Below are 25,943 nucleotides of genomic sequence, written 5' to 3'. Positions count from 1 at the left end.
AATGGTCCAATACCTGCTAAAGCCATCTTATACCAATGGGGTTTTTTGGGAATCTGTATATCTAAAAACAACTCTCTAATTTAAAAGGCTTGACTTTCTGAGTCACGGTTTACACACCTGAATAAAAACAAAGCCCATTGTAATAATCAACTAACAATTACATATCAGGCAATTTTTACGTTCTGTGCAAAGTTTTTTTTTTTTTTCCTTTCCTTTTTATATGTATGCAAAAAACATGGTTGTTTTTTTTTTTTCTGTGGTGAACAGGAGGCTTGTGATCGGGGTAGAGAATCTGTACAGTACTGTTAAACCAATCTTTGTCAAACCCCCCCCCAATGAATCATGTGAGACAGGAAGAGAAGAGGCGACGAACGTCAGGGCCACTTCCTCAACGTGGTGGACGTGTCTCTGATGACATCATCATGACAGGGTTTTGGTTGATTTGCCTCATTGCTCATGAGCAGCACTGGTGCCTCGAATCGGACCTGTATTACGCAGCTGGGAGAGAGAGAGAGAGAGAGAGAGAGAGAGAGAGAGAGAGTTCTGGGTTCAGTTTCGGGATAGAAGACGACGAGAGGCTCACATCTGTTAAGCGATAAGACATGCGCATGCAGAGAAATCGGCCAAAAAAATCAAAAGGGAAAACATTGCAATGAAATCAAAATGCAATACATGTTTATTGTCCCCTGAGGGCATATCTGGTGCAGCCACAAAACAACAAACAACATGGGAGAAACGTGCTGTACCAGGGTAGCCCCAGGATTCTACTAGTTTGATTTAAGACCTTTTTAATACCCCCCCCCACTAGGGTGAGATTTAATGCCAAATTCACAGCCATGTAATGGAAAATCAGTGTGAAAAGCAGTATTTACCAGGTAACATTAGCTGAATTTAGTAAAACAATTCATCATAATATTCCACAAATAATATTTCACAATAGCTTAGTGAGGTATGTTTGTAGTCTAATCAAATAAAATAATACAAGCGTCGCATGAAGAGTTCTAATGCTATTAAACTAAAAATACAAAATAAATAAAACTTCAGTTTAGCTCTCGAAACTTAAGTTAGGAAGTTTAGATACAGTAAATTAAAATATGTAAACGCCAAACAAGAAACAATTTAAGACCTTTGTAAACGAAATGTAAGACTTTTTGACCGAAATGTCAGACTTCTAAAGCTTTAGTGCGTAACTTTTTTATATTAATGAACGTCCGTTACATTCAAGCTGTTGCCAAATGAGTTTGTTTGTTTTATGGTCACAACAAAATATATTAAAGTTCTGATAAATAAAATGTATAAAAATACAAACATAAGATATGAAACTTAAAGCCCTTTGAACAAAAACACAACCAAAAAAAATCAGAGTGTAGCCAACAGGGACGTTGTAGAGCGCCCTCTGGTGGACAGACTACGCAACACCAACACTCAGAACATGGATGAAGGGGGTTTTGTCAGTTTTTATTTTATTTTTTAAATATTCATTCATCGGCCATTATTAATGCCGATACTGATAGTTTGGAAAATGCCTAATATCGGCAAATAATATCGGCCCGCCGATATATATCGGTCGGGCTCTAATTAAGACTATCAGCTCCCCACAACTCTCTCTGGATTTCTTTTTTCTCTATCACAGAAGGCTTGTATCATGTGGACGTGCCGACAGTGTTGTTGTCATTACATAGAATTCCTCATAAGGGCGGCAGAAATTACGCACTACAGCTTTAAGGCCTTATTTTTAGAATATTAAATTTAAGACTAATACTTTTAAGTCCCCGTGGGTACCATGTGTACATACAGCAACAGAAAACACACTATAAACAACAAGCAGTAGCAAACATCGAGTTTGCAAAGTGCAATGAGTAAAAAATGTGCAAGTAGTGGAATATACAAAGTGCATCTCGGCAAGAAAAAGAATGATCAATTCAAGAAAAACATCAGGAGGGAAAAAAAAAAATCAAAGCACAAAGTGAAGGGTTCAAGATGAGTGATCGAGCTGTAAGAAAATGTTAAAATTAGGGCTGCACGATATGAGGAAAATAAGCGATACGGTTGCTAAATATCGCAATAACGATATTACTTTGGATAAATCAAACCAATGTTAGAGTGTACTCAGTTCGGCCGCTTTCAGTATCCTGCTAAAAAAAAAATAGCTTGTTGTATTTAAAACAAACGAAAGGAAATCATTTCAATTTATTGAACAAATTGAACATTGAATTATTCCCTTTCCATTAACCATGTAAACAGCTTATTCGCAATATCGTCTTTTTTCCGAATGAGGGCAAAAAACGGAATATTATGTGCATGTAAACATGGTCACTGTGTTTATTGTGCCAGTTGATATCGCGATGACGATAAAAAAAAAAAAAAAAGCCAATATATTGTGCAGCCCTAGTTACAATCTAAGTGAAAATGACAAATGTGAGTTGATGAATAGCATTCAGAAGGAAAGCGACTGGAATGAGATGGAAACAAAGAGGATTAGAACGGGAAGAAGACGCAGGGCGGAAAAAAACGCCAGCACAAGCACAAAAGATCTGAAAAAAAATTAAAAATAACTGGAGAGGAGGAGCAGAGAGGTTAGACAGCGGGCGGGCAGCAGTGTTAAGAGAAGGGTGGAGAATGATCCATGCGGCGGCACCACCCCTCCTGTAATGAGACTTACTCAGCCTGCCTCTAGTGTTTGAGCTACAGCGACGAGCTTCTACTCGTCTGTCGCAGAGGTGCCTCGCACATCTCCCTTCTGACGCATCTAAAAATAAAATGGAGTGAAAATTCAGGAGTAAAAAAGGGTTAAACCAGGCAGATTCAGTGTGCCGTGTCGTCTCCAGCAGTCTGGACCAAACAGAGCAATGATCGATCATTATAATCAATAATCATTCACAACTTTATTTCATGTGTGAGCTCTAGGGCTGAACCCAATACCATTTTTGAGCTTTGGTGCTTTTCAACAGCGAATATTTGGAGCTCTGGTGGCGGCAGCGGTGGGGGAAACCAACATTTCCGACCACACTTGAAGGTAGCTTAAAATGTGTGTGAAAATAGACGAAGCTAGAGATGAAGGGTCTGCTTTGTTGTCGCAGGACACAGTTATTACACACAATCCTGGGCAGGTCACAGTGTTTAAAACTGTGTTAGGACAGCGCTAGCAAGATACCTAGACTTACGAGTCCGATAGCCGGTGACATGACGTCGGTTTGTTTTTCTCCAAAAGTTGAAATCGTACTCAACTTTAAAAAAAATTCTAAACAAAAACGGACTGTCTGCCGAGGGACGACCGACGCGGCGTGTGTGAGTGAATGCTCAGCCAGCCGAGGCCTCGCTGTATTGGCGTTATACGCAGCCGCGCTACCTTCTATCTCTACCTTTATCAAATGGCCTGATAAACGACAGCAGGCTGCTGAAGTAGAACCATACAGACTAGAGATGGTCCGATACCATTTTTTGCTTCCCGATACCAATTCAGATACCTGAACGTGCGTATCGGCCGATACCGAGTACCGATCCGATACCAGAGTGTCATATATTTCATTATGTTTTAACAGCTGTATACTACTATCCCTGTATGGATGTGATATGATTTCTATCTTTGTTGTCGGTCTGGCTCAGGTTAAACTCTTTGTGAAACATGAACAAACACAAACAATGAATGCCCCAGAACTTTCTTTTATTCTCCAGTTTGACAGTCAGTTATAACGGAAAAAGAACATAAATAAACTACTTTAACGTAGATTTACTTTAGGGCTTTATTACGTGGTATCGGATCGGTGCATAAACTCCAGTACTTCCCGATACCGATACCAGCGTTTTAGGCGGTATCGGAGCCGATACCGATACTGGTATCGGTATCGGAACATCTCTAATACAGACCTCTACACACATCAGACTGCTCGCTTGCAACTCCACATTTCTCCGTTGTTGGCTGAGATGGACGACATAGCGCTGCAGAAATTAGCCAGCGCGGAGTCAAATTTAAGACTTCTTAAGACCATTATGAATGAAATTCACGACCTAAAGTGTATCACAATATTAAAAACAAAGTCAGATGTCAGAGTCTGAAACAATTCTCAGATTTCCTCTTTGGCATTACAGGGCTGGTGTCTAGATTGGCTGCAAAGTAAGTTGAACGTTGGTCTCATTTGTAGTCGTAGTACAGTGGATTGTATCTGGACTAGCAACAGAAAGAACTACAACACTACATAATAAAAGAAATAAATAATAATCATTCTAAAGCGCTGCGGGAACATTTCAATGAGCATTAGAGTTAGCGTTGCATTGACATAGGAAAACTAAAGCAACACAAGGTAACTTTTCACGCTTCAGTCCCCCTACAGGTTGGAAGCAGAATTGTCCATTACATTACATTACATTACATAAGTTTGCCAGATCAGGTAGCGGATCTGTAGTTTGAATGAAGTGGACAATGTAATGTAACGGACAATTTCACTTCCAACCTGTAGGGGGACCGAAGTGGGAAAAGTTACCTAGTGTTGCTTTTAGACTGGTTTAAACTTATTTTAGACCTAGAACACAATGCTTGAGCAAATGTAAGATTTTTTAAAAGGCCTACAATTTAGATTTTTGAAATTTATTTTTAAAAAAAAGGTGCCCTGCCACACAAAACCGTTTTTTCCTTGTATTTTTTTTTAAATATGTGTTTGTGTTATGTTGTGAATGTGAAAATGAACTGCTACCTCCTCTGTCAGCTCTAGCCACTGGACAGAAATAAGCAGAGAAATCAGACCAATTACAAAAGCTGGTCAGTCTGGCATCATGTTGCCTGAGCTCATTACTATTCATTAGCTTGCCCAGTTGGGCTGGGTAAAGGATTCTGACAGCCAGGGTCTCATTGGCGAGCTGTTAGCCAATCAGATTCAAACAGCTTAGCTTGTTGAATATTAATGAAAACTGGCAGAAATCGAGCTGAGTCTTCCTGCAGGCTTTCTATACCAAACTAGAATGGCTTGAAACAAGGTAACCAAGGCATTTTTTCCACAAAAAATGTTACAGAGTCCATGGTAGAACTTCAGACATTACCACCAAGTGATGAAATACGTGTGGCAGGGCACCTTTAAGACCCTGCAGAAACTCTGCAGCAGCAGGCCGTTTAATCCCGACAAAAAAACGACAAATATTTGAATCCCAAAATTGAAAATCGAATACCTGCCTATCGAACGAATATTTGAACGTTCGGATCTAGCCCTAGTAAGCTCCTTAACTTTCAGAATATCTGTTAAGATACTAAACATAAAAACAACTCTACTGGATCCTGCGTTCCAGTAAAGGTTGAGATACTTTTCCTGCGGTCTTCAACTCCAAATCACGGCACCAGGAAGAAGGCGGTACAGTGCAGTATATAGTGCAGAGAGTTGGCGAGTTAATTACCTCCTCGAGCTCTTTCTGGGTCTCCTCTTCCATCCGCCTGATGTCCTCCATGGTCAAACCCACCCATCTGTCAATCCAGCAGAACAACTGGCGGTGGAAGTTGGTGAAAATACGCTTTTCTTGCTGTGGAAGGATGAAGAAGTTCAAATGAAGTAAAACAACGGATATTCCCGCACGACCAACCGGTGGGTTAGAGACCAATAATGGTTCGGACTAAAGCAGCCTTCAGCCCATGTTGGAGACTTCAAATGATTTTTTTTCTATTTAATTCATTACACTTGCCTTTTCATCTCTTCCCTAAACCAAACCAAATTTAACTAAAAACTTTGCTCAGTTTAATTCTCTCCTCCCAATTTTTAAAAGGTCCCATGGCATGAAAATTTCGCTTTGAGTTTTTTTAACATCAATATGACACAGAAATGGTACATCCTAAGGAAAGCTCATTATGGGACTGGCTCCAGTGGCTGTAATTCTGCACCAAGGCTGAATTTCGGGAAAGAGATTTCAGATACAGTATTAGGGGACCACTAAGGTCTATATAAAAGAGACTTCAGATACAGTATTAGGGGACCACTAAGGTCTATATAAAAGAGACTTCAGATACAGTATTAGGGGACCACTAAGGTCTATATAAAAGAGACTTCAGATACAGTATTAGGGGACTACTAAGGTCTATATAAAAGAGACTTCAGATACAGTATTAGGGGACCACTAAGGTCTATATAAAAGAGACTTCAGATACAGTATTAGGGGACCACTAAGGTCTATATAAAAGAGACTTCAGATACAGTATTAGGGGACCACCAAGGCCTATATAAAAGCATCCAAAGAGCAACATGCCATGGGACCTTTAAGATACATTGAAAAAGCTATTTCTCCCTCTGCTGTCCAAACTAGAAACAACACTTCACTGTCACACTGAAAATCTAATCAAAGACTGTGTAGATGTTAAAGGTGAACTATGCACTTTTTTTTAGCTTCAAAGTCATTTGAATGGTTATATGAACAAAACTGCATAGCGCCCCTTTAATAGGGTAACTACCATTTTTTTCAACCCTATGTCCCTGTGTTTTTGTGTCTCAGTGACTGATGGGAACAACAATCTCTGACATTGGTCTGGTATTAAGCGAGATCGCTGCAGTCGGCAGCGGCAAAACAAGCTACAATGTAAGTTAATAGGGCAATTGAACCCTATATACTAACCCTTGTAGTTAGTCACCCATATATTTTAATAAACCGATAAAATTCATGCATTTCCATGTAATTACATTTCACAAACGTAATTCCTATCGACCCAATGGGAAACCACGGACCATGGGAGATTTTAGATTTCAACACAGTTCAGCTCAAGTTGCACAGCGTTCGTGGTTCGACTGGTCGCCACCGTTTTCCCAAGATGGCGCCTGCATGTATACGTGAACGCTACTGTCTTTATGATCTACCTTTTTAATAAACTGTCTGTACACTTACAAAGTTCTCAATGCTTGTGTTTACATGTAGGGACCCTCATTATGCTACCGTGGAAGCGTGGTGATATTCTGAGCCTTGTTAGTGGTGTAGAAATAGAGATTTCTCTTTACTTTAGCCGTGCCCCGGCGACTAGCGTTATAAGCTAATTAGCGGTTTGCGCTAAAACTGGTCACATTCGATTAGCATGAAAACAGATCCCAGAGAACGGTCAACTCAGTACACGTGTTATTAACCCCTAGGTTCATTTTGCACCGGATTTGTCCTCCAGTAACGAAGTATTTGTACTTTGTTACAATACAACAGTAGCCTGACGTGGTCCTACTCAGATTCTAGTCAGAATGTGAGTCTGAAACCGATCCATTGGGCTGTGATTGTGGGGCGTGTTCCAACCGATCCAGGAAAAAAAATGCCTCTGCATTCATTGGATAGACCTCCAACCAATCAGAGCAACGGAACTCAACACTGTGTATCGTCTCCATAGCAACCACTCTTTGCACAATGCATTCGCGTGCATTCGTTCTAACTTCCGACTTTTAGACTTTTTTGAAGCTGGATATATCATTTGTTTCTTGTAAATATAAATGTGGACAACGTTAGTGATAGTGACATGCTCGCTACAGTTGCATTTCTAGAGATGGATCGGCGAAAACACGTTTTATTTCTCTGATTCACGGCTTTGTTCTAGCGCCGGCGGTCCCTCTCTTCAGTCTCTCTCTATGTCTCTCCACCATATAACGCTCTCTCTCTTCAGTCTCTCTCTATGTCTCTCCACCATATAACGCTCTCTCTCTTCAGTCTCTCTCTTGCTTTCGGGCAGTTGTTGAGGCTCCTCCGCTGAGGATTTTAAAATGAATGCGCTGTCGATATCTTCTGTAACAGACGCGATGGTGGAATCTACACATCTGAACAAATTCAACCCAAGCGTTCTTTGGTGACGTGATTGATTCTGTTACTGTTGATCATCTGTCCGACAATCTGATTGGTCCGAACAGATTCTGTTCGGGCAATAATTGCTTCTCAACGGAGCGACTCCAGACCGAACTTCCCGACCTCGAATTTTGTGGGCGGGGCTAAGTTCGTCTGGCATCCAGGCTAGTACAACAGTGCACCTGAAGTATAAATACTAATGCCAAACACCCAGTAAAATAAAGATATGATGCCTTTACCCTGTGGATGAAGTTCTCCACTTTGGTCTGCAGACCCCACCATCTGAACTTGACAGTGACCAGTTTGTATGCACACATGTAAGGACAGTCTGTCTTCAGCTCATTCTGTGGAGGAGGAGAACAAAGACAGAAGGCCAGTTCATTCATCGCGGATCAGATGGGACCGAGGTCAGACAGAAACACGGTGTTCGGCTTCCTGTTAGCTACGTCAGGTACCTTCCATTCGGGGCCGAGAGGTCCTCTGCCCGTCTTGGCAGAGTGGAAAAGAGCGGGATCTTCTTCTGGCTTATAGTCCTGGGGGAAAAAAAAAAGAAAGAGAGAGAAGAAAGGACACCAAAACGTTAAGATCCTGTAACAAACAGGGGGCACCTGACTCAAAATGTTTCATGCTTCCAGATCACACTGTTAGTTGCATAATGGACCATGATTGGCTGGTCACAAAATCCTGTTTATATGTCACGTCTTATACTCCGAATGCATGGGAGCAGCTGATAAATGTGGAACTCTGGCCAAACTAGCCAATTAGTGCCCTCGGTATCAATAGGAACCAATCTTTGGTCCCTTGGGCGCAACCTGGAAACACATAGTTTTTGACCACACGCACACCAACATCACACCACAACACTACACTACACTACACTACACTACACTACACTACACTACACAGGCATATACATACAAGCAGTGATTTGTCTGGAAACCCAACTATGATCTCATGGAAAAAAATGGAACCAAAAGGTTTTAACTGCAAATATGACTTGGGACTTTCATTGATCAAAAAAGGTAAAAAGTTCGTCAATTACTCTACCCCTGGAACAGCGCCTCAGGGGCTTAAAGGAACACGCCGACTTATTGGGAATTTAGCTTATACACCGTAACCCCCAGAGTAAGACAAGTCCATACGTACCCTTCTCATCTCCGTGTGTGCTGTAATGCTGTCTGACGGCTCCAGCGGCATCAGCCCAGCACAGAACATGCAGGTGAATGGTTCCAGTAATCCTACTGCTCCGAATAAGTGACAAAATAACACCAACATGTTCCTATTTGTTGTGATTTGTATAGGAACACGTTGGCGTTATTTTGTCACAATTCGGAACAGTAGGCTAGTTGGAACCAGTTACCTGCAGGATCTGTGCTAGGCTAAGCTAATGCTGGAACCGTCAGACAGTGTTACAGCACGCACGGAGATGAGAAGGGTATGTATCGACTTGTCTTACTCTGGGGGTTACGGTGAATAAGCTAAATTCCCAATAAGTCGGCGTGTTCCTTTAAAGCTTGGGCTTAGCCTCTACACACGCTTTTTCACTGCAACTGTTTAGTCGGGCTTCACTTCACTCTTAAAAAGGAAGAGATTGGACACTAAAGAACCAACAGCCGCAAGATTTTATTTTATTTTTTTACTGAACACCCCCACAACCCCCACCCCACCCCACTACCCCCACACCCCAACTCCCACCGTCTCGAGCTCAAGGCTCACTGCGCTGTTTTAATCTATGTGGTCTGCTGTTGGGAAGGAGTGTGGAATACCTGGAGCAGATGGACATTCAGATTAGGCCCGGGCCTCAACACTGATCCACTTAAGTCATTACTGCACAGGAGCTAGTGTAAGAAACCCTGTGACCCACCTGGATGAAAATGGCTTAATGCCTCCTTTAAGATTTTAAACCACAGGCGACTTGACGGTTTAGGCATTACTGTCAGACCGGCGCCCATAATATACTGATTACAGGGTTTTAAAGGATGGCTGAACAGTTTCATTCATCAGGGGTCTCATGCTATTTAGTCTCGCTTCGCCAGACCATCCACAGGGGAGGGGGGGCTCTGGCTACACCACACAGCATTCTGGGATGGGAGAAAAACATGCTCAAATTGTCGAAAAGACGTGCATCCGGCGGAATTTCCTGCGGCACCGGAGCAATCCCGGAAGTGGAACGTCGTGGATAGAGACTACATGCTATTTAACAAAAAGGTTGAGACTTTTAATGTCTCTATACCATTCAAATCAATTTGACATCAAATCAAATGTTGCCGAAGAACTGACAACCCATCGTTGCGTTTTCCCTTTAGGCTGATAAATAAATGCCGTCCAACTAGGACTGGGCATCGAGAACAGAGTCCTACTTGGAATCGGTTCAAAAATTAAGATTCCAGTAGAATCGTTTGGTGGATTTGGTTTCAAATCCGATCATCGCTTGCCAATTTAAAATGCGCAAGTTTTGGTTTCCGTTCACGTTTATGTTGTGTTTAAACCCCCAACCGCTACAGTACAGGCCAAAAGTTTGGACACACCTTCTCATTCAATGTGTTTCTTTATTTTCATGACTATTTACATTGTAGATTCTCACTGAAGGCATCAAAACTATGAATGAACACATATGGAATTATGTACTTAACAAAAAAGTGTGAAATAACTGAAAACATGTCTTATATTTTAGATTCCTCAAAGTAGTCACCCTTTGCTCTTTTTGGTAACTCTGCAAACCCTTGGTGTTCTCTCAATGAGCTTCATGAGGTAGTCACCTGAAATGGTTTTACCTTCACAGGTGTGCTTTTTCAGGGTTAAATAGTGGAATTATGTCCCTTATTAATAAAAAAAGCAAAGGGTGGCTACTTTGAAGAATCTAAAATATAAGACATGTTTAGTACATAATTCCATATGTGTTCATTCATAGTTTTGATGCCTTCAGTGAGAATCTACAATGTAAATTGTCATGAAAATAAAAAGGAAACGCACTGAATGAGGAAGTGTGTCTAAACTTTTGGCCTGTACTGTAGATGACTGAGACACACCACTAGTGTCCTTGCCTAACAGTGCCTAGCAGTGCCTAACAATACCTAACAGTACCTAACAGTGCCTAACAATACCTAACAGTACCTAACAGTGCCTAGCAGTGTCTAACAATACCTAACAGTACCTAACAGTGCCTAATACCTAACAGTGCCTAACAGTGCCTAACAGTGCCTAACAATACCTAACAGTACCTAACAGTACCTAACAGTACCTAACAGTACCTAACCGTGCCTAACAATACCTAACAGTACCTAGCAGTGTCTAACAGTACCTAACAGTGCCTAGCAGTGTCTAACAATACCTAACAGTACCTAACAGTGCCTAGCAGTGCCTAACAGTGTCTAACAATACCTAACAGTACCTAACAGTGCCTAACAATACCTAACAGTACCTAACAATACCTAACAGTACCTAGCAGTGTCTAACAATACCTAACAGTACCTAACAGTGCCTAACAATACCTAACAGTACCTAACAGTACCTAACAGTACCTAACAGTACCTAACCGTGCCTAACCGTGCCTAACAATACCTAACAGTACCTAGCAGTGTCTAACAGTACCTAACAGTACCTAACAGTGCCTAGCAGTGTCTAACAATACCTAACAGTACCTAACAGTGTCTAACAATACCTAACAGTACCTAACAGTGCCTAACAATACCTAACAGTACCTAACAATACCTAACAGTACCTAGCAGTGTCTAACAATACCTAACAGTACCTAACAGTGCCTAACAATACCTAACAGTACCTAACCGTGCCTAGCAGTGCCTAACAGTGCCTAACAGTGCCTAACAGTGTCTAACAATACCTAACAGTGTCTAACAATACCTAACAGTGCCTAGCAGTGTCTAACAATACCTAACAGTACCTAACAGTGCCTAGCAGTGCCTAACAATACCTAACAGTGCCTAACAATACCTAACAGTGCCTAACAATACCTAACAGTGCCTAACAATACCTAACAGTACCTAACCGTGCCTAGCAGTGCCTAACAATACCTAACAGTACCTAACCGTGCCTAACAGTGCCTAACAATACCTAACAGTACCTAACCGTGCCTAGCAGTGCCTAACAATACCTAACAGTACCTAACAGGGCCTAACAGGGCCTAACAGGACCTGACTTTTTGCTAGAAGCTAACAACGTAGCTGTGGCTGAACTTCGGCCTACTTTAACATATCAACATTAGCTCACTAAGAACCTGGGAACCACAATCCCAAACTGGCAGTTTGATTTTCTGTGTACTGAATTGTTTACCTAAAGTAAACTTCTTTGACTTTTATGAACATCATGGCTTTCTTTTTTTTTCTTTTTTAAATATTAGTTTTTCTAAAATTATACTTTAAAAAAAAATCCCAATATATCGCCTTGCGCACAGTATCGCAATATATTGCATCATAACCCATGTATCGTGATACGTATCGTATTGCCAATACACAGCCCTACAGATTGGAATCAGAATTGTTGAAATCCAAACGATGCCCAACCCTAGGTCCAACTGTGTTATCATGCTCTTTCCACAATACTTTACAACTCTACATTGGGAAAAAGGTGTATTTTTAAGCTGAATAGAAACAGATAAGTTATATTAAAAGATAAATGAATAGAGACGGTGCATCATGACCCAGGGCATTTTACTGGGAAACAGATTCACAGCTAGAAGCTAGAAAAGCTGAAGGAACACTTTTTGGAAAGCGTCTGCAACACAATAAGAGACATTCACTGATTCAGTGTCTATGGATTCAAGTCTTAATGGTCTGATTTTCAGCTGAGAGAGACCGCTGTCTGAAGAAAGAGAAAGGGAAGACTTTTAATTGGTTTGGGCTTTTAAACTTGGGTGGACAAGCCTTCGTGTGCCAAACATCATCCAGGCCGATTTTAAGAAGAAAATAGATAAATAGTATAGTATAAAAATCCTAAAATCAGTGTGTTGCTGTGGTAATCCACTTAAAAAAAAATAAAAATAAACGCCACAGTAATGGTCCAATGATGAGGACGTTGTGCTGTTACTATATCATCATATTGAGCCTTTTTATTATTAAATTAGGGCTATCGCTGAAGACAATAAAAAAGGACGATGTGAAAACATAGGTGATCACAGAAGCTTGTATGTTATGTCTCAACAACTAGATCCCTTAGAGTAGCACAATGACAGGTGTGTTTATGGTTGGCTTTTCCCTTTAACCCTTGTGTTGACTTTGGGTCAAATTGACCCGTAAAATTTTTTTGTTTTATATCAGAAAATATGGGACGTAGAAATAAGCGCTGAAAATGTGTAGAGAGAATTTAAAACGCTGGAAAAAGCAAAAACTGTGAAAAAAAGGCATCAAAAACATCAAAAAATATAGTGTATTTTCACATCTTTGTTCGGTGGCTCTTAAAGACTACCAGTATATGTATAAATAATAAAAAACTCACCCCTTGGGCCACTTCTTCTTTGTTTGCAATATCTATGGGAGACACCTCCACAGTCCTCCATGTCTGCTCGTCCAGGTCATGGACCTGACACAAAGAGAAACACAGGGAGGTCACACAGGCATCATGGGACACGCCGTTTCTTCCAGGAGGACTTATTCAAAATCTGTGCAGAGTGTAAATCAAATGAGATTCAAATTAACACACACACACACACACACACACACACACACACACACACACACACACACACACACACACACACACACACACACACACACACACACACACACACACACACACACACACACACACACACACACACACACACACACACACACACACACACACACCTCTGCTTGGGCTTGGAGACTTTAGAACAGATAGTCCGCATTATGAATTTGAAAGGGCTGTTAAGCAGACCGAGAGAGTCTAATAAAAGATTCTCTTGTGTTGAATTTTAGGAAATAGGGAATGGGACGATACATTCAACTTACGATTCGATACAGGATGTTAAGTTCACGATCCAATTTTCTCTGGATTCTTTTTTTTTTTTTTTTTTTTTTTTAAACAGAACAAGCTGCGGACGAATGACGGAAAAATATTCCCTTATTCATATAAACTGTGCAAAACAGATGTGTCCGCGTATCAAAAGTGAGACTGGAATGGTATTTTATCTTAAATAACAAAAAAGATAAAAAAATAAATTAATAATTAGATTTTCAAAACAAATCCCACATCAAAATAACTAAATAAATAGAAAGACATCTCTTTCAAATAAACAAACTAAGAAGACGTAGTGACGTCTGAAGTCAAACAAATATCATTATCTAATCTTACCAGACTTTCTAGCGATTTATTTGCCTTGACCCACTTTCTCATTGTATCCACATTACTGGTGAGAATTTATTGAAACTCTCATTGTGAAAATGTTTTGTTAAAGCACCGATAGTCTACCCTTCAACATCGCCGCAATATCGACATTGATGCATTTTGGTCGAAAAACATTGTGATATTGGATTGATTATTGGATTGATGAGATTTTAGATAAATAATCATCAGTAATGTGGATATAATGACTAAGTGGGTGAAGGCAAATAATAGAACAGCTACAACAGGCTGGTAAGTTCAGAAAATGACATCACTTTACTGTCATGCAGCCTTTAAAACCAGGAAAAGACACTTATGTCATATTACGATATCCAAAATCTAAGACGATATCTGGTCTCATATCACGATATCGATATAATATCAATATATTGCCCAGCTCTACTACTCACTCACATTTTCTATTGTTCCCATGTCAGGTTTGTGCCACGTCTCGATCTTTATCATAAAGTCGTCCTTCATGTACTCGTTCTGTAAAGCAGGAGAGAAAACACGCAGATGTCATGAAGGGGGAATAACCAACATTTGGCCTTTAGTTCTTAAAAAGTGGTACCGCTGCTAAACTGAAGTGGCGGCTAATCTCGGGCCAAGACCGACGGCACGGAGGTGCCCGTGAATGGGAGGATTCTGAGAGATGTACTTAAACCCTGCGGCTCAAATCCAATTAGCCAATCAGATGTTGAGTCTGAAAACAACGCTAGTGATGCTGCTCAGCTCAGAACTATTTTTAACCACCGCAGCGGCAGCTAGTGTGCAGGTAATCTACAACAACACTGGGCTGTGAAAACACTTATCTAAAGACAGGTGTGTCAGTCTAAAGGCTGTTGCATACACTCAGTATCTGTGTGTGTGTGTGTGCGTGTGTATCTCAACCTAAAAAGGCCCAGTTACACCAGCATTTTAAATACGGCAAAATCTCACTGCAATTCCATTCAAATGAATGGGTCGTTTGATTTTCCGTGATCAGTGATTTTTTGCTCGCAAGGGGGCCAAGTAAATCTGTAAAACTCCGCGTCAAATTCAAATCCGTTGGAACTTTGACGTGCACGGTTGCGCCGCAGACCGAGCCATCTGACAGTGCTGACATTTGAGGGAGCAGGGAGCCCGGAGGGCGCAAAATGGGAGGAAACCGGCGGAGCTTACAAGCGGTGTTGCAACGTTCCCTTTTACATAACCTCCTCTGTGGGAGTCAAATAAAAGGGCTCTGTGAAACAGGAATGGTTTGGACAGTCAAGCAACAGGGCTCATTGGTACAAACTGTGTGTCTATGGCTGTTTTGTTAGTAATCCCTGGAGAGCTTTCTTCCCCTCTTTGGCAACTCTTTATTACGAAATAATGTACAATCATGACAACTGAAATGCTAGGGGGAGGGGGGGGGGGGGGGGGGAGAGAAAAACAGAAAGAATCTCAGGAGAGCTGTTGTGACCGACTAGTGCTAGCACGTTCCCAGCTGGCTGATGTGTTTGCGGTTGGCTTGCCGTGTAGTCGCTGCAAGAACTAAATACTTTGAAGATATGCCGATGAATTTTTTGCCGTTTCACTCTCTGGTTGGGAGCAGGCCTTAAGAAAGAAACGTGGAAAGAGCAACTCACCGTCACAACTGCAGAGGAAGGAGAGGGAAAGCCAAAAAAATAAATTAAAATCAGTATCAAAAATCAGGGTGGCATTTATCATGTTTGACAAGCTTTCAAAACTACATTATTGAAAAATACACACATGTAGTAAAAACACATCAAAACGTCCATTTAAGTGGACCCCATGACTTCTTGTTAACTATGATCTTTTCATGGTCATCATCATCATCATCATCATTTGGAAGGGATTTCATTCTTCAGCGTGAACTTACTGGTGCGACAGTACGGGTAGGCGTTCCAAGCCTTTTCGTGAAAAACTAACGCTCCCTCTGGTGCAATCATCTTCACATAACCTGGGACTTTACTGCAGAGGGAGAAAGAGAAGTCAGACAGACAATCAAGTCCACCGTCCCTCCGAAATTAAACATCCATAGATCTGGAGCAGACTGCGTACTTTAAAAAAATAAAATAAAATAAAAAAAACTTAGCATCTTCAGGGCTAAGGGGCCGTGTCGACCAAAGTGTTTTTTCCCCCCCGAGGGCAAAGTATTATTATTATTATTTTTTTCTTTGCAATGGGAGCGCAGTATATTTACACGGTGCGACAAACGACAGCACGACGAGCACTAAACATCTGTTCTGCACATTTGCCTCTTTTTCTTTTTTCTCCTTCTGGTCCCTGCGTCTCCAAAGCGCTCCTATCCTCCGATCGACAGAAAAATAACAGCCAATTATTTTAAACATTGATTAATCGTTTAGCCAAAAAAAAAGAAAATTGAGGGTAATATTCAGAAGAAATTATCAGAAAATGTCATTTTCAGCCTCTGCTTCTTTTGTTTTGTATCATATTAAACTGATTTATTTATTTTTTGACAGAAAGACATCCTCTTGAGAAACTGAAGAGACATTTTTTTCGCCGTTTTCTGACTTTTTGTGTACCAAACGGTTAATAATTTGGCAGATTAAATCGATACATAAAACAATCGTTAGTTGCAGCTTTATAACTTATTTGTACCTTCTTTAGTACTAATGTCCTAAAAAAAAAAAAAAAAAAAAAAAACCGTCCTAACTTTAAAACGAGCCATGTGTTCTACTTTTTCACCTTTTTAGTGTATTTTCCATAGCAATAGAACATGTTTTTGTCCTGGATACGTGTCGAGTTTTCTGGAATAAATTTCTTTTTAAAAATCTTTAAGTCTCTAAAAATCTCTGTGGAGCCATCAAGTATATGTAGTCAACTATTAATCTTCAACTATTTTGATAATCGATTAACTGGTTTGAGTCATTTTTTTTAATGTAAAAACAGTGAAATTTGTGTTATCAGCAGAAAAGCTAAAAAAAAAAAAAATCCAAACATTTGGTCAATTCTATGTTTCTACTCATAATGATTTGTCCTTTTTGTTGTTGGTGGCACTCGGCCGATGGACCCAAAGCTTTTGTCCCAAAAACCCCAACACCTATTTCCTGCAGTACAAAAGAACCAGTCACACAACATACAGAGGGTGGACAAAATAAGAGGAACCAACGGGCAAAGAAGTAGGACGATTTCAGAACAGCTTCACTTCTTGTACTGCTCTGTAGAAATGATTTAAACAGATGGGATATTAAACTTTTGATTAAGGAGAAAGGCCTCTAGTTATTTATTTTTATATATATCTATCTCTCTCTCTCTCTCTCTATCTATCTATCTATCTGATGTATCTCAGATCTGATGGATTTATGGCACTTTTTATTTCATCATATGTTTGTTCATAATTTTGCCTTAAAGTTAAGTTTAAAAATGTTGACTCAACTGATTCCTTTAGTATTATTAGTATATATCTCATATTTGTAGGTATGGAATTCTTTGGACTTGCTGGACCTCTTGAATACCCCTGATGTATCTATGTATCAAAAGGCATCCGATTCCATCACACTACTCTTGTTTTGTTTGTGTGTGTGTGTGTTGGGATATTATTTTGAAATATGGAGAGCATCATGCAGGAATGTACTATAAAAGGTAGAGCTGGTTTATTAGTAAAATGGCTGCTTATTTTGGCATGCAGAGTAGTCATCAACACCTAATGTCTCCCCTCAGATAGCAGCCAAAACAGTTCTGCCATCCGATTTCACAGCTGGCAACTGGCAGCCTGCGATCCAAACAAATGGAGGCAAAATTTCAGATCTTGTTTCCGTTGCCAGGGCTCTCGGTTTTATGTGCTTTACATACTCGGGTTACTTGTCTGGGGGAGTGGGGGCTTCGTAAAGAGGGTTTTTATAAATAATAAAATATTTCTAGGTACCAGTTTATATTCTGTGGTAAATACCAAGGCGGCAGATGTTCACCCGTCTCTCCATCGCCATCAGTGAGCTTTTAATCGCAGCCACTCACTGCTGCACGTACGTTTCTTTAGAGTTTACACATTATGCCAAACAGTACCCAGCTTAGCTGTCTATACATGTGTGAGTCAAAGTACTCCTTCGATAAGGTTGTTACATTATTTTGTCCACCCTATGAACTCAGTGGTGTTGAATGGTTTTCTGTAAAAACGGTGAAACAGAAGTGCAAGTGCTCTCACTCACAGAGAACTTTAGATTTCGTTCCAAAGACTTGCCTCTTTAGATGGTATATTTTGTGTGTGTATTGTCCCTTCTCCCCGTCCTTCTCGTAAGGCTCATTCTTCAGCACCTCGATGCCTTCTCCTCCTCCGGTCTCATTCTTGCTGGCCTCGGCCACAGAGAACAGCTGCCCTACTTGATACTGCGAGAAATGGGAGGAGAAAAGAAGACACGGTTGGAATAAATAGCCTTAAAAAAGCACAGGGACACATCCTGTGATTATTTGCTAGAATAGGCAAAGACTGAAAAGATCCCTGAAGGCAAGGCAGGTGCTTCAAGGGTGCAGTAACCCCAACAGCCACTAGATGCTGCACAGGGAATTCCTAGACTCAATTTAACTTAATTCAAGAATAATAATAATAATAATTTAAACGTTATTATTCCTGCAAGGGAAATTACAATGTTTTCATTCTTTTGTTGTTATTACACACAGGCCTGAATTATACACACATGCTCAGTACCTATACATGCACTAATGGAGAGATGTCAGAGTGAGGGGGGGTTGTAGCTGTCGATGGACAGGTGCCCCAAGCAGTTGGGGGTTTCGGTGCCTTGCTCAAGAGCACCTTGGCAGTGCCCAGGAGGTGAACTGGCGCCTCTCCAGCTACCAGTCCACCACCGTACTTTGGTCCGTGTGGGGACTATGTGGACTGACCGCACCCTCCTCCCACAGCGCTGTGGAGGAAGGTCTGGCAATGCGAGACCAGGTATATACTGTAATATAATGGTCTATTGGTGAAGTATTGATCACTTTGAGGAGGAGGAGGACGGGGAGAATACATTTTGTCCCCACTGGAGATAAAAATAATTCAGTAGAGGCTGAATTATGTGGAAAAATCGCACCCTGGATATAATTATGGTTATATGATTGTGCTTATTCTACTAAACTAAATGCTCTTACAGTCAGCCACATTGTGTTTTCCCCCTTTCAGAAAGGGCTGTGAAATAGGGCCACTGTATGATGACAGTGGTTATCACACTGGGGTCTGGGCTCACTGAGGGCAGACAAGAGCACGGATCACACACACACACACACACACACACACACACACACACACACACACACACACACACACACACACACACACACACACACACACACACACACACACACACACACACACACACACACACACACACACACACACACACACACACACACACACACACACACACAATTAAGAGAAAGATGTCAAGAGAGATTGTAGTTTTTAAAAGGCTGAGCTCACACTCCAGCTCTCTCTCTCTCTGCAAACACCACCACCACCAGCCTGTCAAATCAATACCAGCGCTCTCTAACAAAGGCTTTTTTTGTCTTGGTATGTGACCCGGACAAAAAAGCCTGAGTGGAGGAGCATTCTGTGTACGGGGAGACTGTACTACCGTGCTTGTAACTGGCAATATGCAGGATACTGTACAAGGAACACTGGGACGCATCACTTTGGATATCAAAAGAGGGCATGTCGGTAATGATTACTCACCTCTTCCACAGAGACTGGCAACACTACACGGCTGAGAGAGAGAGGGAGGAAACAATGGAGAGGTGGGGCAGGAAATGGAGAGAGAAACAAACAAGTTTAGCACATGTGTGTGTAAATATGGTGGGGGGGTATATAATGAAGATGTATAAATGTTAAGGATTCGAAACGGTCCATGGTTGAGCCTGAGCAGAAGATAGTGGTCCATTTTTTTATTTTTTTTTAAAAACACCTTTTAGTTTAATAAAACTGTTCAATATTCCTGTGACTTAGCACTAACTATTCTTTATTTTTTTATATTAAAATGACCACAAATGCCTAAGCACTTAAACATGATCCCAATCTCTGGATGCACAATTGGCACTGAGTGACCTAAGCATGAAGCTGTGGATAAACTTTCCTCTGACCATCTTTGGGAAAAAGAAAAATGAAGTGGCTTTGTGCTAAAAAAAAGAGGAACATCCGTCTCCAAGTCCAGATGTTGAAACTCTGCTTTAGTCCCCAAAAGGACATCATTTAGAGACAGCATTCGTTGTAGCTGCACCCGAGGTATAAAGCGACAATAATTCCTCATCATTGAGGACCACGGGTTCATAAGTAAGACAGTAAGAGTGACTTTGTGTTCACGGCGAGACAACAATCAGGCCTCGAAAAACTTCCAATACAAAAATCTGTCTCTCCGTTTCCTTTCAATATGTCAATATGTCGCGCTTTTATTAGGTTAAGGGTTGGTCGCAATGTACTTTACACTGTCCGGTTATTTGATTATACAAAAGGAAAGGAAACCAAGTACTATTTCCTTAACACAACGTCCTTGAATCAATCAATAATGATCTCGTGAAATTCTCTTTCACAGTTACAAAAACAGACAAGGCTAGAGCAGCAGCTCAAACAGCAGAATAACCATCCTAAACTCCCAGCTGAAACATTTACCATCTTTTATTTTTCCTCAAGAAAAAAAAAAAAAAAAAGATTTTAACCACTAAAATGGACACATTGTGTGTGCTACACAAAGACACTGATAGTACTTCATGTCTCGCAGCCATGATAGATCTTTCCTTTTTGTAAAAACATATCCAGATTTGGTCTCCGACCGTCGTGTTAATGGAGGAACGATGAAGCACAACTGGGATAAACAAAAAGGCAGAGCGCAGTCAGTGTTTGTGGTCTGGGCCGATACTGGCGTGTGGCTTTTGTAACCGAGAGAAATTAACATGTCGGCCCTGGCAAAGACGTACAACAGCATCCACTGCACAAGACTGTGAAGTAGATGGATCAAGCACTGTGACCACGTTACACCAGAGGGCTTTTAATCCCGCGCCAGGAAGAGCTGAGAGCTTTCACTCGACACAAAGTCTACACACCCGTTAATTCCCCCTGAATACCTTGGATTAGATTTCAACACGAGATGGGAAATTAATCAGCGGCATTTGCCTCTATCTTCCGCCTACGGTGTATTCACTACTGTTTTCTAAAAACCTACTGCAGCATCCGTTTCATTTTAGTGGCTTCAAAAAGGGAAAATATACATTTAATCAAAGTCATTTGTGTGTTGCTTCTACATGGGATCAAGTCAGACAAAAGAAAATGTGAAGGCCTGGAATCTGCCCATTATATATCGATATTATATCAATATCGTGATATGAGACTAAATATCGTCTTATATTTTGGATCTCGTGATATGACATAAGTGTTGTCTTTTCCTGGTTTTAAAGGCTGCATTACAGTAAAGTGATGTACTTTTCTGAACTTACCAGACTGTTCTAGCTGTTCTATTATTTGCCTTTTCCCCACTAAGACATTATGTCGACATTACTGATGATTATTTATCTAAAATCCAAGTGTGAAGATATTTTATTAAAGCACCAATTGTCAACCCTAGAATATCGCCGCAATATCGATAGAGGTATTTGGTCAAGAATATCGGGATATCTGATTTTCGCCCTGTCGCCCAGCCCTACACTAAAGGCTCCACTTCTCCTCAGCTTACAGCTGTAAATGATTAATCAGTTATTGATTACTCACTGTTAAAAAAAAAAAGAGAGAAAAAGGGATTGGGTTGTAGCAATGTAGCCAGTGACATAAAAAAAAAAAAAAAAAAAAAATGCAGGCACATCCACTCACCACAGGTGTTCAGTGTCATACATTTATTACGTACCAAAGTTAACTGTGTTTACACCGGCCAACACTCACTCGGTCATACAGAGCGACTGCAGCGGAGAGAGAGGGCGCGCACTGGAAATAGCTTTTCAGGATTATAAAGGGCAAAACTATTCAACAAAAGGCTGACCTGTCACAGTTCAAGAGGTCTTGTAGTTCAGCTCACCTTACGTAAGATCCAGTGTAAGTCCTCTATGTGGCATTGCAGACAGGACAGACAACGCGCAGCACAGGCACTGTGGCTTCACAGTGCTCAGCGTTTCCCTTTGGATCATGGCCAAAGTTGAGTTTCACAACAGCGATAACAACTCGCTCTTTACATTATGTAAATACTTCATTTTACAGTATGTAAGGTTGCCATGTCCATAGTGTATTTACAGCATGTTAAACTGATTGATGTCACAATAGGTACCTTTTTCAAATAATGTGTTTTTGGAGATTTTTAAAGGTTGGGATTGCACATAAGATCACATTCGATTTGGTACTGAAACAAACTGATAAACACCGCCTAAAAAGAACATGAAGTTGCAGTAAAGAAAAACAAATTGGTATTCACTGCACAGGTTTTCATATAGTAGTTTTCCCATGAATGGGGGAACTCCAGGACAGATTTGGTTTGTAGATATGTCCAATATCCATCCTACTGAGGCATCGCTAATTACATAACCACACAGACAACCATTGAGGTATGACAGAGCTCTCTCCCAGATGCCTTCAATTATTCATTTCTATATAGGTGCCATCAGAAAATAAATTGGCGACACCAATAATTAATGTACTTTTCTCTTCATGAGCTCCTTAACATATATGCCTACACATTTCCCCCCCGAGCCCAGCTCCTGTTCTAGGTTAGGAAAAGTATAATCACGTTTTCCATCTACAATTTCATCTTTAAGCTTCTTTTAAACAACAGGTCTGCGATAAATGTGTTGCCGTTAATGAGTCACAATTTTCAGAACTGACAGTTGGAAAATGTAAAGACATGATTTGATAGGAAAATCTGTTTGCTTATTGATCACGTGGTGAGAAAGATAGTCAATATATTGTTCTATAGTGAGACACTAGAGAGAGCAGATTTTGGGCAAATTAGTCAACACCACCTCAGCTAAAAATGCACCTTTTAAAACTGACTTTTAACTGACCGCTGGACAATTTCATATTCACTTCATTGATTATTTTATGCAATACACCTGGTTTTACTTCTTACTGTATAGTTTTATTTATCTCTTGTGTACTTTGAGCAATCTGTAACTGTTAATAAAGTTATAATTATTACATGGCTGTGAACAGATAGCTCAGCTGTAGAAACACAACATGCCTGTTGCAGCTAGCTTTTTACAGACACAGAAGTCCTATAAAAGCAGAATAAATGGTATGCAAATAATACCTCAAATTAAACATAGACCCAAACTTTGCAACAAGCATTTAGTGCTGACCAGATTTTTCCTGCTGTGATTTACGTTAGCACCACTGCTGTACACAACACTGGGGAGTGGGTGTACCCAGTGGTTCCCATATTTTTTTTTGTTTACATTAAGGACCCCCTTTGTCCCAGGGGCCCCCCAGACTGACAGGATTTTTGCTTTTAGATGTTCTATTACATAAAGTGTATGAAAAACCTATGACCAAATGGTCATACATTTCGTCATTGGGTGACATTATGTCATTCCCCTTTGTGCTGGGGACCCGCTGAACCCCACTTAAGGACCTCTGGGGGTCCCTGGACCCCACTTTGGGGGGCACTGGGTTAACCAACGCTAGTTTAACTACATCCCACGGCTACAACAGGTACCGTTATATCTGGTGCGGACATAGGTTAGCCACATAGTAAAAGCTAGTTAGCTTTGCTGAGACAGAAAGTGGATAAAAACGACCACCTCACAGTTCAAATACAGGAGATTTATGGGCTGAAAAGATGATTATTAATTGCGTTAATGATGCAATTTATGTTCGTATTAGCCGCCCAGTTAAATAGCTAACTCTGTAATGCTAGCGCCAAAAAAGTAACAGCCAAGTAGTCCTTCCCTAACCTCAAGCTAGCTTGTAGATTGAAGGGTACATATGCTAGCTACGTGATTTGGGCAGAAACTGCAGCATAATTCATGCCGAACTGCTTGTTACCGCTATGGTCATGTCTCATAAACCAACTTAGCAGTGAGCTAATGTTAGAAGTGTGCTTTACTAATGAACCCCGTTGTCAGAATAATGGTAGCGGCATAATGGTAGCAGCTAGCCGGCTGCTACTGCTAATTTAGCAACAGCTAGCATCAATGGTAAATCCGACCAAGCTTAATCTGTCACACACGGGAGCTTAACATTACGACGACGCTGAAGTCAGCTTTCGGTCGGAGGTTCATGTTCAGGTACACATAACTTGCATTGCTGAGCCATTGATCCCTTTACGTTATACCAGACAAGCTAAACATTCTCTTCTTCACATTTGTGAAAGCTTTATTCTATTTGTGAAAATGCTTTTTTTTAACATGGAGATTACATGTATAACATTGGACCAGATCGAAAACCACTATGGACAGACGTGTCAAACTAATCTAAAATTGTGTTTTAAATAGTCTTTAGCCTCTCTGCAATAATGTAGTCCTGAATTAACAAGTCTATATAGCTATGTGGTCTTCATGAGAAAAATACAGTGAATTCTCCCTTTTTTGCATTTTCACTAATAGAATAAAGCTTTCATGAATCCCCAAGTGGGTTTCAGGCAGCTTAAATGCCTTGTCTTAAATGTCTAACACGATTTAATAACATAAGGTGCTAAAATTGAGAATCAGTCGCTCAGCAATGCAAGTTATGTTTCCTTTTAACCTTAACTTCGATCGGAAGCTAACTTCAGCGCCGTAACGTAACGGCACTTTACATAGGTATTAAGACATGCTGCTAACTAGCTAGCTACGTTAACGGTGGTGATATATTCAACCATTAAAGCCATGTCAATTAACGGAATGTGCATATTGTTTGTGGTTAACCAGCGCATCCTTTTTATGCAACTCATTTGCATTAAGAAGCTAATTATCCCGCTGCTGCTACAGCTCAATGGCTAACGTTAGCTTGCACTAGCAACGCCTAAAAAAGACCGGTGTGTCCCGTTATCCACGTCTTGATCCACCCTGCTCAAAGCTGGCTTTTTACGTGCTACGTGACTGAAAAATCTAGCGATCGACCTGCACTACACGATACACACATGTTTACTCCTCAGTAATACGCTTTCGGGTGGAGGAAAATGCGGCTCTAAATGCACCAAAAGACGTTTTTAAAAAACACTTCAGACTCACTATTCCTTGATGAGCACCATCTTCGTCACCCGGGCTGCGCCTGCGCACTGGGAGTGGCCACCAGACAGAATTATCAACAAGTTTGTTCCGCCCTCCAGGAAATATCTGATTGGCTGAAAAACCCACACCATTGTCCATTACACTGTCTCACATAAACATGTTTTCAACACATTCATTGAAACAGTATGGTTTACTGACATTGATATAATGGAATATATTATGAAATAGATAGTTTTTTCAAAAAAGAGAAGAGTCACTATAAATACACTTATTCCACAATTGTGAACCTAAGATGAAGTTTTGGAAAGATTTAGAGATAAAATTTGGTAATTTAGGTTATAGCTAATTAACAAAGACCCTGTTGCTTACTTTGATTGTAATCATCCCATTCCAAGCAATATGACTGATTGATTTCATTATATTTTTAGGCAAATACATTCTTAAATGCTTCATATTCTGTCGCAATGCATCATATTTTATCAACTGATCACATTGTGTAAAATCTGAATCTTAAAAAGTAACTATATAGCAATTAAATTTATATAGTAGAGTAAAAAGTAAAATATGTCCCTCTAAGATGTAGTGGAGAAGTTTATATCTTAAAATGGAAATACTCTTAAAAATTGCCTTTAATTACAGTAGGCCTACTTGAGTAAATGTACTAAGTTACTTTTTTTTACCACTGGATTTGAGCGAGTTTCTGCAGAATTATAGATGCATTTTACTACATC

At 40.5% G+C, this 25,943-nt stretch overlaps 1 protein-coding gene across 1 annotated transcript in view; it reads right to left on the bottom strand.

Annotated features, from left to right (window-relative positions):
• The window catches only part of pitpnb (phosphatidylinositol transfer protein, beta), a 25,351-nt gene extending 99 nt beyond the window's left edge, over positions 1-25,252 (bottom strand). Inside the window, exons 1-12 of the mRNA XM_028601887.1 lie at positions 25,213-25,252; positions 19,769-19,799; positions 18,284-18,429; positions 15,962-16,053; positions 15,708-15,715; positions 14,512-14,586; positions 13,231-13,314; positions 8,235-8,312; positions 8,019-8,123; positions 5,383-5,505; positions 2,663-2,749; positions 1-498 (exon numbers count right to left, since the gene is read on the bottom strand). The exon at positions 1-498 is cut by the window's left edge and continues 99 nt beyond it. Of these exons, the coding sequence (XP_028457688.1) occupies positions 2,702-2,749; positions 5,383-5,505; positions 8,019-8,123; positions 8,235-8,312; positions 13,231-13,314; positions 14,512-14,586; positions 15,708-15,715; positions 15,962-16,053; positions 18,284-18,429; positions 19,769-19,799; positions 25,213-25,232 (810 nt within the window). The 5' untranslated portion in view covers positions 25,233-25,252 and the 3' untranslated portion in view covers positions 1-498; positions 2,663-2,701. The remainder of the gene's footprint in view (positions 499-2,662; positions 2,750-5,382; positions 5,506-8,018; positions 8,124-8,234; positions 8,313-13,230; positions 13,315-14,511; positions 14,587-15,707; positions 15,716-15,961; positions 16,054-18,283; positions 18,430-19,768; positions 19,800-25,212) is intronic.
• Between the last annotated feature and the right edge of the window lie 691 nt (positions 25,253-25,943).

The sequence above is a fragment of the Perca flavescens genome, chromosome 16 (genome assembly GCF_004354835.1).
Source record: "Perca flavescens isolate YP-PL-M2 chromosome 16, PFLA_1.0, whole genome shotgun sequence".
Lineage (NCBI taxonomy): Eukaryota > Metazoa > Chordata > Actinopteri > Perciformes > Percidae > Perca > Perca flavescens.
The sequence above is the reverse complement of the archived record's forward strand: the minus strand, read 5'-3'. Positions and strand labels throughout refer to the sequence as shown.